The 12,820-nt window shown below is 37.2% G+C and overlaps 2 protein-coding genes across 3 annotated transcripts; one reads left to right on the top strand and one right to left on the bottom strand.

Moving 5' to 3' along the window:
• Positions 1-214: 214 nt before the first annotated feature.
• LOC103940231 (calmodulin binding protein PICBP) lies at positions 215-4,778 on the top strand. 2 transcript variants are annotated; one of them, XM_009350320.3, is made up of 3 exons: positions 215-686; positions 878-4,234; positions 4,752-4,778. In XM_009350320.3, exons 1-2 carry the CDS (start codon positions 390-392, stop codon positions 4,226-4,228), a joined length of 3,648 nt encoding a protein of 1,215 aa, XP_009348595.2. In that variant the 5' UTR covers positions 215-389; the 3' UTR covers positions 4,229-4,234; positions 4,752-4,778. The 2 variants fall into 2 exon arrangements, with proteins under 2 accessions (XP_009348595.2, XP_009348594.2); XM_009350319.3 differs by lacking the exon at positions 4,752-4,778 and adding an exon at positions 4,412-4,559.
• Positions 4,289-8,821, bottom strand: LOC103940230 (endoribonuclease Dicer homolog 2). The gene is made up of 10 exons (XM_009350315.3): positions 8,616-8,821; positions 8,271-8,355; positions 7,828-8,105; positions 7,285-7,730; positions 7,006-7,109; positions 6,468-6,664; positions 6,147-6,356; positions 5,590-5,988; positions 5,029-5,307; positions 4,289-4,884 (listed from the first exon to the last, which is right to left on the bottom strand). The coding sequence occupies exons 2-10, from the start codon at positions 8,338-8,340 to the stop codon at positions 4,540-4,542; spliced, it is 2,328 nt and encodes a 775-aa protein (XP_009348590.2). The 5' UTR covers positions 8,341-8,355; positions 8,616-8,821; the 3' UTR covers positions 4,289-4,539.
• Between the last annotated feature and the right edge of the window lie 3,999 nt (positions 8,822-12,820).

The following is a 12,820-nucleotide window of genomic DNA, read 5'->3' as shown; positions in this document are numbered from 1 at the left end:
TGGATAACCATAGCATGCAACCAGTTGTCCTTCTTTTCTTAAATAAATAAATAAATAAATAAATACAGGTCAAGCATTCCAAGTCCGACCTCAATCGTATTCAATTTCACACTGAGTTGCTATTCATACCTGTAATCATTTATTTATTTATTTTGACAAATAAATAAAAAATACTTGCCAAATTGTTGTCAATATTAAGCTATTCATATTTCAGATACATGAATTTTCCAAGGAAGTAAGAAATTTCAGAAAAAACCAATCTCTGGACTTCTTGATCGAGTCATCTCCCAAAACATTTTCCGTATAAACCTTTCTTTTCACCAAAATTATTTGTTGAAAAAAGAAGTTAGATTCATATCAGAAAACTTGAATTTTGTAAAGAGAAAAGAATGGATGATAAGGAGCTTGAATTTGCAGCTGATTTTGGTTCCAACCAAATGCCTGAGAAATTGTCAACGACCACCATTGACGCACCTTCTGTTTTGCAAAACCAGAACGGCAGAAGCCAAGGAGAGGGAGCACAAGAGCTGCTGCAGCTGCACAAGAAGAAGAAGAAGAAGAAACTGAAAAAGTTGACATCGATCAAGCTCTCCAAATCACCAAGTTTGAAGCCGTCTCGAAGAAGATCCAATCACCATGTATCCTCCACTGACGATTCTTGTGATACAAGTACAGAAAACCTACAGGCAAGTTTGTTAAATTCTTGATCTTTTATATTTTTCTTAAAACGATAATATATAGCAAGGGAAATAAAAGATTAGGCAAGCGGAACTACACACACGTTGAATTTTTAATGCTTTTGCTTAACAATTAAAATAGCTGGAAATTGAAGATTGCCCTTCTTTTTGTTTATTTTCCTTTTTTGGTTTGTATGTAGAATTCAGCAAGAACATTAACGAGGCGGTCTAGTTTTAAGCCTGCAAAGAATCTAACGAGAATTTCCAGTTTAAAATTTAGAAACCCCTTGATGAGGAAGTGCTCGGGAGGAACCCAAATGAATAATATTGATCTCATGAAGTCAAGAATGTCTAAGCCTGCAGATTCTGCCATCTCATCCACTGATGCAGATTCATCATCACCTGCTTGTTCCAGTAGCAGTACTAGTAATGAGACTAGGAAAAGAGCAGTTTGGTCAAAGCCGAACTTGAAAACTTCCCCTGGTCAGTGTTCACCCTTGAATTTTGCAACAAAATCCAACAAGTATTGCAGCAGGAACCACTCTGAAATCTTTCAAGTTCCGGAATTGAGAGTTCAAAGACCTACATGTTCTTCGGCACTCAAAGGTTCCAAGTTGCCTGAAATTCGGGATCCTGAGGCAGAGGGGACTGAATGTGAGGGGGGTTCGGCCACCAGGGTTTGTCCATTCACTTACTGCTCACTTCATGGTCATCGCAATGCCAATGTACCCCCACTCAAGCGCCTGATTTCGATAAGGAGGCGCATGTTGAGGGCTCAGAGAGGCGTAAGCCGCGTAACACGGGCAACTCAACCGTTGGAGAGAGTGAAAAGGTCTGGCAAAAATAAGGATGATCAGACTAATCACATGGCCTGCAATGGAAATGGCGCAGTTCATGAAATGAATGCTATGGTGTCACTCCCTGCACAGGATTGTTTAAGTCCGGAATTTTGTTGCATCGCTACAAATTTGGAGTCCACCAAAACAGACTGGAATGAAGAGAAATTCGCAGTGTCTGATCACAATGAAGGCTCTCTATCCACTTGCACAGATGATATGAACATTAATGATCCTACATTGATTGTTAAAAATATGGAGGTTGATGATTGCGCAACTGTCAAACTACCAGATAATTCGGAAAGACCAACCCCTCATGATGTTGTGGAATCCACAAGGGACAATGAAAAAAAGGAAGTCTCTTCTGCTTCTCATAGTCCAGCTTCGAAGGAACAAATTGCAGATAATGAGAACCAAAAAAGATGTGCGCAAGCAAAGGAGAAATATACCCGAATGTGGCAGTTGATGTACAAGCACGCAGCAAAAGGTATCACTCCAAATGTTGAAAACAAGCTCCCTCTTGATGGATCAGACAAGGAAGAGAAACCAAAAGATGCCAACATCACGTGCGACACAGACAATTTATGTTTCACAGAAACAGACGAGCATACAGTTTCTGTAAATCACAGAGCAGGAGATGAAACTACTGAGATATGTTGCCATGATGCCATTCAGCTGGTGCAAGAAGCATTTGATAGCATTCTTCTCCCGGAAATTCAGGACTGCTCATATGATGATCAATCATCTACTAGGGGCGCCAGCTCAGACTTGGAAGCATTAGAACAGACAATAGATGAGGGTGGGGAGCAGAGCACCTCAACCACCAGTCATTTGTCTGAGACTAGTACGGCACAAAATCGAGAAGAGAAAACTATGTCAGAAGTGGGAGTTAAGACGGACAAGAAAACACCCAAGAGCTGGAGCAGTCTTAAAAAATTCATTCTCCTCAAGAGATTTGTCAAGGCAGTTGAAAAGGTGAGGAACCTCAATTACCCGAAGCGAGATTACCTGCCCTTGCATCCTGATTCGGAAGCAGAAAAAATCAATCTAAGACAGCAGAAGACAGAAGAGAGAAAGAAGGCCGAGGAGTGGATGCTTGATTATGCACTTCAACAGGTTATATCTAAACTACCTCAGCCTCAACAAAAAAGAGTAGCATTGCTGGTAGAAGCATTTGAAACAGTTCTCCCGTTTTCAGAAGTTAATGGCAGCCAGAGGTCCAACGAAACAGATTCCACTAAATCAGATCTTCAAGTCTGCAATGGTTTGCCAGTTCAAAGTTCTGTTCATCAAGGTAAAGGGAGTGACTCGGAATCTTCTGCTGAAATCTTGCTTGGGAATGTGTTGTGTCCTGAGAAAAGTTTAAATGAGTCTCCCGATCAAGTCAGTGATTTTCAAATGCAAGAGCAGCGAAGTCAAGTGAATTTTCCTAAGCTTCGAGAGTCGAGTATACGCCACTGTTCCATTCAAACCGAAAGGGATATTACCGTTCCTGAGGCCACTGGTGAAGCTCAGAAGGAGAATCAAATTGTTTCTATAAATGCTTGTGATCGGGATGAGAAAGTCATTGACTTTACCAGTATTTCTTCATTAGAAATCAAAGATCCCAAGTTATGTGACAAAACCTCCTTGGAGCAAGATGAACATGGTAGCCCCAGTTGTAAAGGTCTGGTAAATGAAGTGGTTCAAGAAGCCTCCAAAGAAGTTACTTTGATCGCGAGTTTGGAACTTAGCAACATTGGTTCCATGGTGGAAAATATCAAATCTGACACCAATAAGTTAATTACCGAAACTGATGAACAGTCAAATTCATCTGAGGACCAAATCATTGAAAGTCACGAGGACTCAACAGCAGATAACACGGTGATTTCTTTAGCTTCCATAGGATCAACTGAGGAGCAAATGGCAGCAAGAGAAGAGGTGAGAGAACATGAAGCCTGGTTAGAAAAGAAGAAATATACAAACTTATGGTTCTTAGTATATAAGCATATGGCATCAACTATCGATCCAAAAGATGGAGATGAACCACTTGAAGGAGCTGAAGAGGAACAAGTAGACGACGCCAACAGATTGCCTGAAATAGATCAAGAGAAAAGTGACTATGCAGACAACAAAAAGGTTGAACTCCGCCATATTGAAGCTATCAAGCTGCAGGTCGAGAAAGCAATTGATGAAATTGTTCTTCCAGAGAACCAGGATGAATCAGATGATGATAAATCAAGCACTAGAGACTCATGCCCAGAGCAGGAACCTCCAAAAAATAAAGTTGTCGTAGAAGGGAAATCTTTCATCTCGAAATCCACCAACTTCGCCAAGTTTGATAATGCTACCATTCAAGAAGAAGAAAATCCAGTCGCAAAGGTGGAAGACAAACCTGCCAAGAAAATGTCGAAGAACTGGAGCAATCTGAAAAAAATGATTCTTCTCAACAGATTTATCAAGGCATTGGAAAAGGTAAAGAAGTTCAGCCCACGAGGGCCACGATATCTGCCCTTCGAACCTGACCCTGAAGCAGAGAAGGTTCATTTAAAGCATCTAAACATGGACGACAGGAAGAATTCCGAGGAATGGATGCTTGATTATGCCCTTCAACAGGCTGTTTCCAGATTAACTCCAGCCCGGAAAAGAAAAGTATCACTGCTTGTAGAGGCTTTCGAAACAGTCATTCCAAGTAATGGAATTCCAAACCCATTCAAGCCACAAGTTGCTCACTGATTTCAGGTAAATGGAATAATCAAACAAAACATTACATTTGTTTTCCTAAATGATCCAAGCTTAAGGAAAAAGGAATAATCAAACAATACATTACTCACGGGCTGCTCATGTGTTTTTATGAAACATGTCGAGTCTAACATTATTGGTAGATGCTCATCAGTCCTATTTTTAAACATTTTGTAGGTACGGCACCTAGAAGACGAATGCATGTCCATAGTAGGAACCTCAGTTTTTTTAGCATGTAAATTCACAGTGTCTTTGAAGCTATATGTCCGCTGGAAAATCCTTCAAACTTGTTTCTGTAGTTTCCTTCAGAGACCATTTTCCTTCAGAGACCTCAAAACTTGTTTTTGAGCTAATTTACGTGCAGTTATCTTATTAGAAGCAGTTGATTTATGCTCGTATGTGACCCCTTCCGCTTCAACCTCTATTGTAACCCTAGCTTCACCATTTTGGAAGCACTCGACAAATTTCTGCACATTATAATGCTTTTTTTGGCAATAATCATTGAACTCTCTTCCAGGATGGAGCTTCAACGTTTCTGGAGAAACCAAGGGCTCTAAGAGACGACGTATACTCTGAAAGACAATTTGTTTATTGCATCCAGAATCAATAAAAATTGCTCCCGCTAAAGCCTCAACAATATCCGCAAGTACCTACATAAAAGGGATTCTTATGAGCGTTATGGGAGTACAATATTCTACAATTCAGGTATCTCTAGTGTAAGCTTGTTAGGTAGGCATTTGTTGTAACATGGATAAAACCATAAAAAGTAGGAAAACGTAGGTGAAGAAACTAACATTGGTGAAGGATGTCTCAGATTCAAATCCAAAAGTTGATTCTGTAGATAGCAATCCAAAATTGTTAACAGTAGAGTCAATATTTCGGTGGACTATGTCCGAAGCAAGAATGTGCTCGTGTAATCCAGCCTTCACAGCAGATCGTGCATAACAATCGTTGTTCACAGAAGCAGACCTCATATCAGTTAAAAATCGTGGCGACATCATCCCAGGATACATATAGTAAAAATAAGCAGTGATCATATAATCCAACACCGCATCACCAAGAAATTCTAGCCGCTGCACAACAAAGAAGGTACATCTGAAAAGTTATGAACATATCATAGGACTTCAAAGTAACAAATTGCCTAAAAATTAACTGCAGATAGTCTCCTAGGAACTGTTTAACTGACAATGAACATGAGCAGAATAAGCTGCTACGTTCGGGGCTAAACTTTTACATAATAGATTCCACATTAAAGAGACCGAATCCAGCATACTTTGAAGTGACAAAAAATACATATTTATAAAAAGTAGATATGCATGGAAAAAGTTTCATCATCATCGCATCATTGCACGCACCTGGTAACCTCCTGGTATGTAAGAACCATGGCTTAGCGCTTCCACGAGAAGAGAAGGATCACAAAATTTGTAGTCAAGCAATGACTCTAAATGTCCGACATCAATGAGCTTCTCCGGCTGCACTTGTAAGTGCCTCTCATATCGTATGTGGTCTAAATCCACCTCTATACCAACCCAGTTCATGAAATATATGGCATCTAGTTCACCACCTGTGCTAAGAAATGCACCGATTAGTGCCTCAACTACATCTCCAACAACTTCAGTATCGATCTTCCTTGTTCCCCCAACGTAAATGCTTCTTTTATTAAAAAGCAACTCCTCATTTAAGAAATAATTTCCAGAATAATCTCCAGTTATGGTCCACTTTTTCGGATCAAAACTCTCCTCACGAATAAAACCCTACAACATGTAAACAATGGCAGATGAGTCATGCAACAACGTTTATAGGAAAAACATTCGAAAATCAAATGGTAACAATTTGAATGCAGGTTTCAGAAAATTCACGAGGATAACATGATTAGAACTCGAAATGAAATGATTGAATAAATAATTGTTACCGAAATTTTACGGTCACATCCAAGCTTGCCAAGGGAAAGATTAGAAATTATTTTGTCCTTATTTACACTAAGGAGGCCCTCACGATCATTTTGATAGGTTTTAAAAAGCTGCTGACTTGCAGCATACTTAAGAAAGGAATCTCCAAGAGTTTCCAAGGATTCCAAATCGAAGTTCTCTTGGCAACCTTTTGTGGTAATAGATTCCAGGACCTACAAAGAGAAATTTGACAGCGAAAATTCAGAAATGTTGTTGCTTATCAATACATAAACGTTTCGCTAAATATAGGATAATACCTTTCCCTATGTAAAAATGTAGTATACCTTGATGGTTGGGATAGTAATATTTTGAGGGCAATGATCCAAAATCATGTGTTTCAAGTTGACAGAGAGTAGTAAAGACTCAAGCCGATGCATGATGGACGGAACAAGTGAGAACGAATATAAATTGCTGGTTGATATAGGTGACATGATTATAGCACAAAGTTCAGGCGGCAATTCAACAGATTTATCACTTGATTCTGCAAAAGAAGTTGCAATATTAAGCTTTTTATTGGATAATAATTATGAAATAAGCTTGGATTAGTTTTTGGTTTGCAGAACTAAAATGTTAACGCACATTGCAAAAGTTTGTATCAAAAAAATTAAAATGCATTTTCAACGAAGGAAAGTGATAAGGGAGAACAAACAAATTTCGATAACTCTGGCAAAGCAATATCAAGTTAGCAACCATGTGCATTTTCATCTAATCATTATGTATACAGATGTATACACGTATTTATTTATATTAAAGATGGATTATGAATTATTCATCAAATTTTCTGTCCAATACACAGGATTGAAAGAGGCTAGGAAATCAGACCTTTTTTGGTCTGTTGTCGGCACTTCAGAAGATAATTTTGTACCCGAAAAATGTGTCTCCCATTCAACAATAACTGTTGATCAAAACACTGGTTGATCCCATGCCTGCAGTAAGGAAATCATCTGAGTTAATAAAAATGGCTTGCATATATCATTTTAACCCAACCATATATTGAAACTATACCGAATACTTCATGATTTCTTTTACTTTGGAGACGGATGATCCTTAAAATGGAAAGACGAGACATGTAAATACAAGAGATAATGATAGAAGACATACTTTGCTTCATAGTGGGCTTTGTAGGTAAGAGATTTGCTGTCCTTCATCAGTGAGTTTCCATTCAAGTCATCCAACAGACCAGTGATGCAATACAGGATACTGTTATGAGGCGTATAGACCACAGAATTCTGGATCCTGCAAGTACAAACCATACCATTTTGGGTATGTAGCAGAACATGGGAATTGTTGTTGGGTTGAGGAAAATTTACACAAGCACTATTCTTAGAATCATCGTTACAGAGAGACGACATAGACATAATGCTTTCCAAATCAATGATTGATGGTCTCTGGTGTATCCTTTCTACCGGTAGCAAAAGGTAATCAATCGATTCAGTCCGATGGTTTTGTCCCAAACAAAATCTTTCTAAAACTTCATCCAACTTTTTCAATTTGCAATCCACTAGAATCTTAAAAATTGTGATTTGGAACCTTCTGCACGCAAGAACCTGGCAAATAAAATTACACAACCAAGATTAACCATTGGTTTATCTTTTATATCATGTCATATAACACTCAAAGGTAGTAACACACAAGAAACTGTACCTGCTCTGAACTTAGACTAACATCTCCAGCATGTTTAAAGTTTACTGTTAAAGGACCCCCTTGAACTTGTAATTCAAAATTCATATTCGCAATAGTATCACAATCAAGTTCATTCCTCGTGCCAAGTACGATATCACTAACTGGAATATCACAATCAAAATTCGGTTTCAGCTCAATTAAGTAGCAATGATACATTACACTAGCATCATTTGAACACGGAGGTTTGACCAGCTCGATTGGGACATAACGGGGTTGTTCATCATCAGAAGGTTCACGCCCTGCACATAAAGCACTTACAAATTACAAAATAAAAAAACAAATTGTATGAATCATATACATTTGTAAAACGAAAATGGTTAGAGAAGCTACCAACTTACAAAGCAAATAATTTATAACTATTTATAAGAAGTAATCAAGGTATTGAAAAAGGTAAGAGAAGTTACCAAGTTCTTGTATGGCTTCTTCCACCACAAGAGGATCAACAGATTTATTCCGGGCTACGTCTTTATCCATGTTAGCTTCTCTCTACTACATTCGCCAAGTTTCCAACAAAAATAACTAAATCAGCAATCGTATTTTGAATATCACACAAAGTACTAGAGTAAAGTGTCCGTTTGATAACTATTTTAGTTTTCAATTTTTAAAAAATTAAAAGCTAAAAATTGTTTGGCAATTCAGTTGAAAAATGATAAAACCAAAAACAAAATAGTTATCAAACACCCTCAAAGGAAAACCAAATTTATTGATTCCCAAATTGTAAAGAACTAAACAGAAAATGAGGAACTCACAGAAACCGATCGACGCAGACGCAGCAGGGAGCAAGAGTGAAAGCGGAAGCTCAGAGAATTCGAGAACTGTAGGTAAATAAATGTAAGAGAGTAACAGAGAGTGAAGTGTGTCTTTAAAAACTCGATGGAGTTTGAAGCAGCAAAAGCCTAACTGGGTTTCTTAGGAATTTCAAAAGACACTGTATGGCATAATTCGGATGATGATTAGCAATATAAAGTCATATTTAAAACTTGGTGAGGAAGCAACTTCCTCTGTAAGTTCGTATACTGTCAGTGATAAAGACAGAGAGAGGTGAAAACAAAACCGCCCACCAAAGTTCTTTGGGAGGAAAACAATAAAAAATGATTTATGGGTCCATCTATAAGGATTACAAAATGTTTGGAACACCAAATTTTCGTAACCATAATTTACGGCATCTTTAATAGAGAGATTATTCAATGGGTCAATCATTAATTAGGTATTGAACTCAACAAATATAATAGGTCTTTGCTATTCATGTGAGTCAAGGTTCAGATGTCTCACTTACAAGTGAAAAAATATACTATTAGACTGTAATACTTGACATGCCTCGATCTTGATATCCTCCAAATACCAGGATGGACATGTGCTGGCCAACACCCGAGGGTGATGAAAACCATTTTAATATGCATGCAAGTTATGAAGTAAAAAATGAACATAAACAAAATATGTAATTTAAATATAATGAAATATGCAAATGTGGGAGCGTGTTTAGAAATACAACTAATCAAGAATACTACAAAAGGAATATTATATAATAATGAGATTACAAAGATAGGGGGTCCTACACCAAGAAGACTCGAAGTTATCGATACAGGAATGTCTCAACGCCGAGAATGTAGGCCTTGATTCTAAGTCTAGAAGGGGGCGCAAAACAAAAAAAATGAGTGAACCAAAGTTTATAATAATACTACTAAGTAAAACCATTTTTCTTTTGAACATACTAACCCCCTATTTTGAAAAGCTCATATAGTACTACATAGTAGGATTTCTGACAACCCTAGCATGTCATGAAAACGTTCGTAAAACGTGCATGTATAAAATAATGCTTAGCAATGGTTGACACGCCCCGACCCCGAGGTCCTAGAGACATCGAGATGGTCACGTGCTGGCCGACACCCGAAGGGTGACGAAACCATTTAATTAAAACAAAAACTGAGAAAATAAACTAAAGTACGTAATAAAGGCTAAAAACCCAAATAGAAATTCAACTTCTAAATATTGAAATTAGGTAAACCCACAGCACGCCCAGAGCATAATTCTAATACAGAGTACAAGCAGAACTCAGAATAAAGAAGTGCTATTACAATAGGTGGCGAAGCGGAGCGAATAAGACACAAATCACTGGTAGGGGAACGCCTCGTAGCTCAAGTCGTAATCCTCGTTCCTAGGTCCTGAAGGGGGCGCAAAACAAAGGTGAGTGGACCAAGTTTATACATACAGTAATAGTAAAACAGTTATCAACATACTAACCCCCAGGTTTTATGAAAACACAAGTATAATGATAAATATAGGTTTTCCGAAATCTAGCATGACGCGCAAAGTCTCAAATCATAAATCGCGTAAATAATAAACACTAGTGAATGTCCGATATAACACTTCAGGCCCCATGCCGGTTCCCTGTCTCTGAGCACACAGTCAGAGGAAAGTACACTTCAGGCCCCATGCCGGCTCCCCGTCTCTGAGCAAACAGTCAGAGGAAAACACACTCCAGGCCCTATGCCAACACCAAACCGTCGCCCGGGATGGACCGGATCTATCCCTACGTCCCGTAGCGGAAAGGACCACTAGGTAGGTATAAAATAAGTGAACATACATATATTGAAAATCAACTTCATAGTATAAAGTCATCCATCATCTATACTATAAAGAAGTGTTCTAAACATGTTCTAAATATCATATCGTCATCCATCAGATATTCTATAAGAACATGGGTTATAGGAAAAATAGTAATAATTCAAACTAGCCTCAGTAAGCATATTATCTCAAAACGTTTCATAAAACATAATCGTAAAGTCATGCTTTTCTGTGTATGCAATTCTACCATTAAAACATGCATTTTTAGAAGGGGTCCACTCACTGTACACCGATGGGGCAAGCCGTACCAAACAGGAGTAACGGAATTTCCGCTAAGAATCGCACCTAAACACACAATTGTTACTTTCAGTCAAACTCTACTCAAACGATTGAATTTGGGAAAACGGACATCGGAAACGGGTTTAGAACGTCGAAATTAGCCTAGGAGAGGTCCCGCACGAAACAAAAAAGTCAACGGTCAAAGTCAACGTTGACCGGTCAAAGTCAAAGTCAACATTGATCGTTGACCGGGTCAGCGGTCAACGGGTCGCGGTCAACGGGTCACGGGTCAACGGGTCACGGGTCACGGGTCAGGGTCATGGGTCATGGGTAGGCCTGGCAAACGGGTCGTGTCTATCGTGTTCGTGTCGTTTTCGTGTAACACCTGTTATCTTAACGGGTCGTGTCGTGTCACACCCGTTATCTTAACGGGTTCTTATCAGGTCGTGTCACTTTACCCAACGGGTAAAGTGACCCGACCCGTTATGACCCGTTATGACCCGTTAAGAAAAAAATATATTTTTTTTAAATTTGCACATACCACACATTGCCACGTAAATATTACTTCAAAACATTAAAACATTTCTCGTTCAAGTACTATGTCTACACTCAAAAATAAAAGCCTAATAAAAAGATAATACATACACTACTAATCTATTACAAATATTAAATGTGCAAGGATAAAGAGTTTTTGTTTTTAATTTAATATATATAATTATTATAGTTTTTACTTTTTAGGGGATATAAAATTATTAAATTAATGTATATAATTATTAATATTATAATTGATTCATACTTTTATTAAGTATATAAATTATAAGATAAGATTTTGTGATATCCACATCCACTAGTGTAAATATTTTAAATTGAAGATCGAATTCATTCATTGTATTCATATAGGGTCAAGGAGTGTAGTTATAAAAAATTATCAAAATCGGATTTAAAATAACCGTTAAATCGTGATTTTTCGTTTATAACCGTTGAAAAGCTTTGTTCCGTTACTTGATCTCTGAATGTTTTTTTTTTGTGATTTTTTGCTGAAGTGATCTCCAAGCATATACAAACAATTTTTACGGTTTCTATCGTTGAAATTAGTTTTGGAGAATTCGTAAAACGATAGATTGACTAACACTTAGAGTTTATTTATACTTTCATTAAGTATAACATAAGATTTTTTGGTATCCACTTGTGTAAATATTTTAAATTGAAGATCGAATTCATTCATTGTATTCATATAGGGTCAATGAGTGTAGTTATAAAAAATCATCAAAATCGGAGTTAAAATAACCGTTAAATCGTGATTTTTCGTTTATAACCGTTGAAAAGCTTTGTCCCGTTACTTGATCTCTGAATGTTTTTTTTTGTGATTTTTTGCTGAAGTGATCTCCAAGAATATACAAACAATTTTGACGGTTTGGATCGTTGAAATTAGTTTTGGAGAATTCGTAAAACGATAGATTGACTAACACTTAGAGTTTATTTATAATTTCATTAAGTATAACATAAGATTTTGTGGTATCCACCTATGTAAATATTTTAAATTGAAGATCAAATTTATTCATTGTATTCATATAGGGTCAAGGAGTGTAGTTATAAAAAATCATCAAAATCGGAGTTAAAATAACCGTTAAATCGTGATTTTTCGTTTATAACCGTTGAAAAGCTTTGTCCCATTACTTGATCTCTGAATGTTTTTTTTTTGTGATTTTTTGCTGAAGTGATCTCCAAGCATATACAAACAATTTTGACGGTTTGGATCGTTGAAATTAGTTTTGGAGAATTCGTAAAACGATAGATTGACTAACACTTAGAGTTTATTTATACTTTCATTAAGTATAACATAAGATTTTGTGGTATCCACTTGTGTAAATATTTTAAATTGAAGATCGAATTCATTCATTGTATTCATATAGGGTCAATGAGTGTAGTTATAAAAAATCATCAAAATCGGAGTTAAAATAACCGTTAAATCGTGATTTTTCGTTTATAACCGTTGAAAAGCTTTGTCTCGTTACTTGATCTCTGAATGTTTTTTTTTTGTGATTTTTTGCTGAAGTGATCTCCAAGCATATACAAACAATTTTGACGGTTTGGATCGTTGAAATTAGTT

This window comes from the organism of the source record quoted next, unplaced genomic scaffold (genome assembly GCF_019419815.1).
Source record: "Pyrus x bretschneideri cultivar Hongxiangsu unplaced genomic scaffold, Pyrus_bretschneideri_v1 Contig116, whole genome shotgun sequence".
Classification (NCBI taxonomy): domain Eukaryota; kingdom Viridiplantae; phylum Streptophyta; class Magnoliopsida; order Rosales; family Rosaceae; genus Pyrus; species Pyrus x bretschneideri.
The sequence above is the reverse complement of the archived record's forward strand: the minus strand, read 5'-3'. Positions and strand labels throughout refer to the sequence as shown.

Coding starts and splice junctions, on each gene's coding strand:
- LOC103940231 (XM_009350320.3), top strand. CDS start 390: ATGGATGATAAGGAGCTTGAATTTGCAGCTGATTTTGGTTCCAACCAA. Junction 687..877: donor CAAGTACAGAAAACCTACAG/GCAAGTTTGTTA, acceptor GTTTGTATGTAG/AATTCAGCAAGAACATTAAC.
- LOC103940230 (XM_009350315.3), bottom strand. CDS start 8,340: ATGGATAAAGACGTAGCCCGGAATAAATCTGTTGATCCTCTTGTGGTG. Junction 7,110..7,284: donor AAAGCCCACTATGAAGCAAA/GTATGTCTTCTA, acceptor TCCTTACTGCAG/GCATGGGATCAACCAGTGTT. Junction 4,885..5,028: donor CTGAGACATCCTTCACCAAT/GTTAGTTTCTTC, acceptor CCTTTTATGTAG/GTACTTGCGGATATTGTTGA.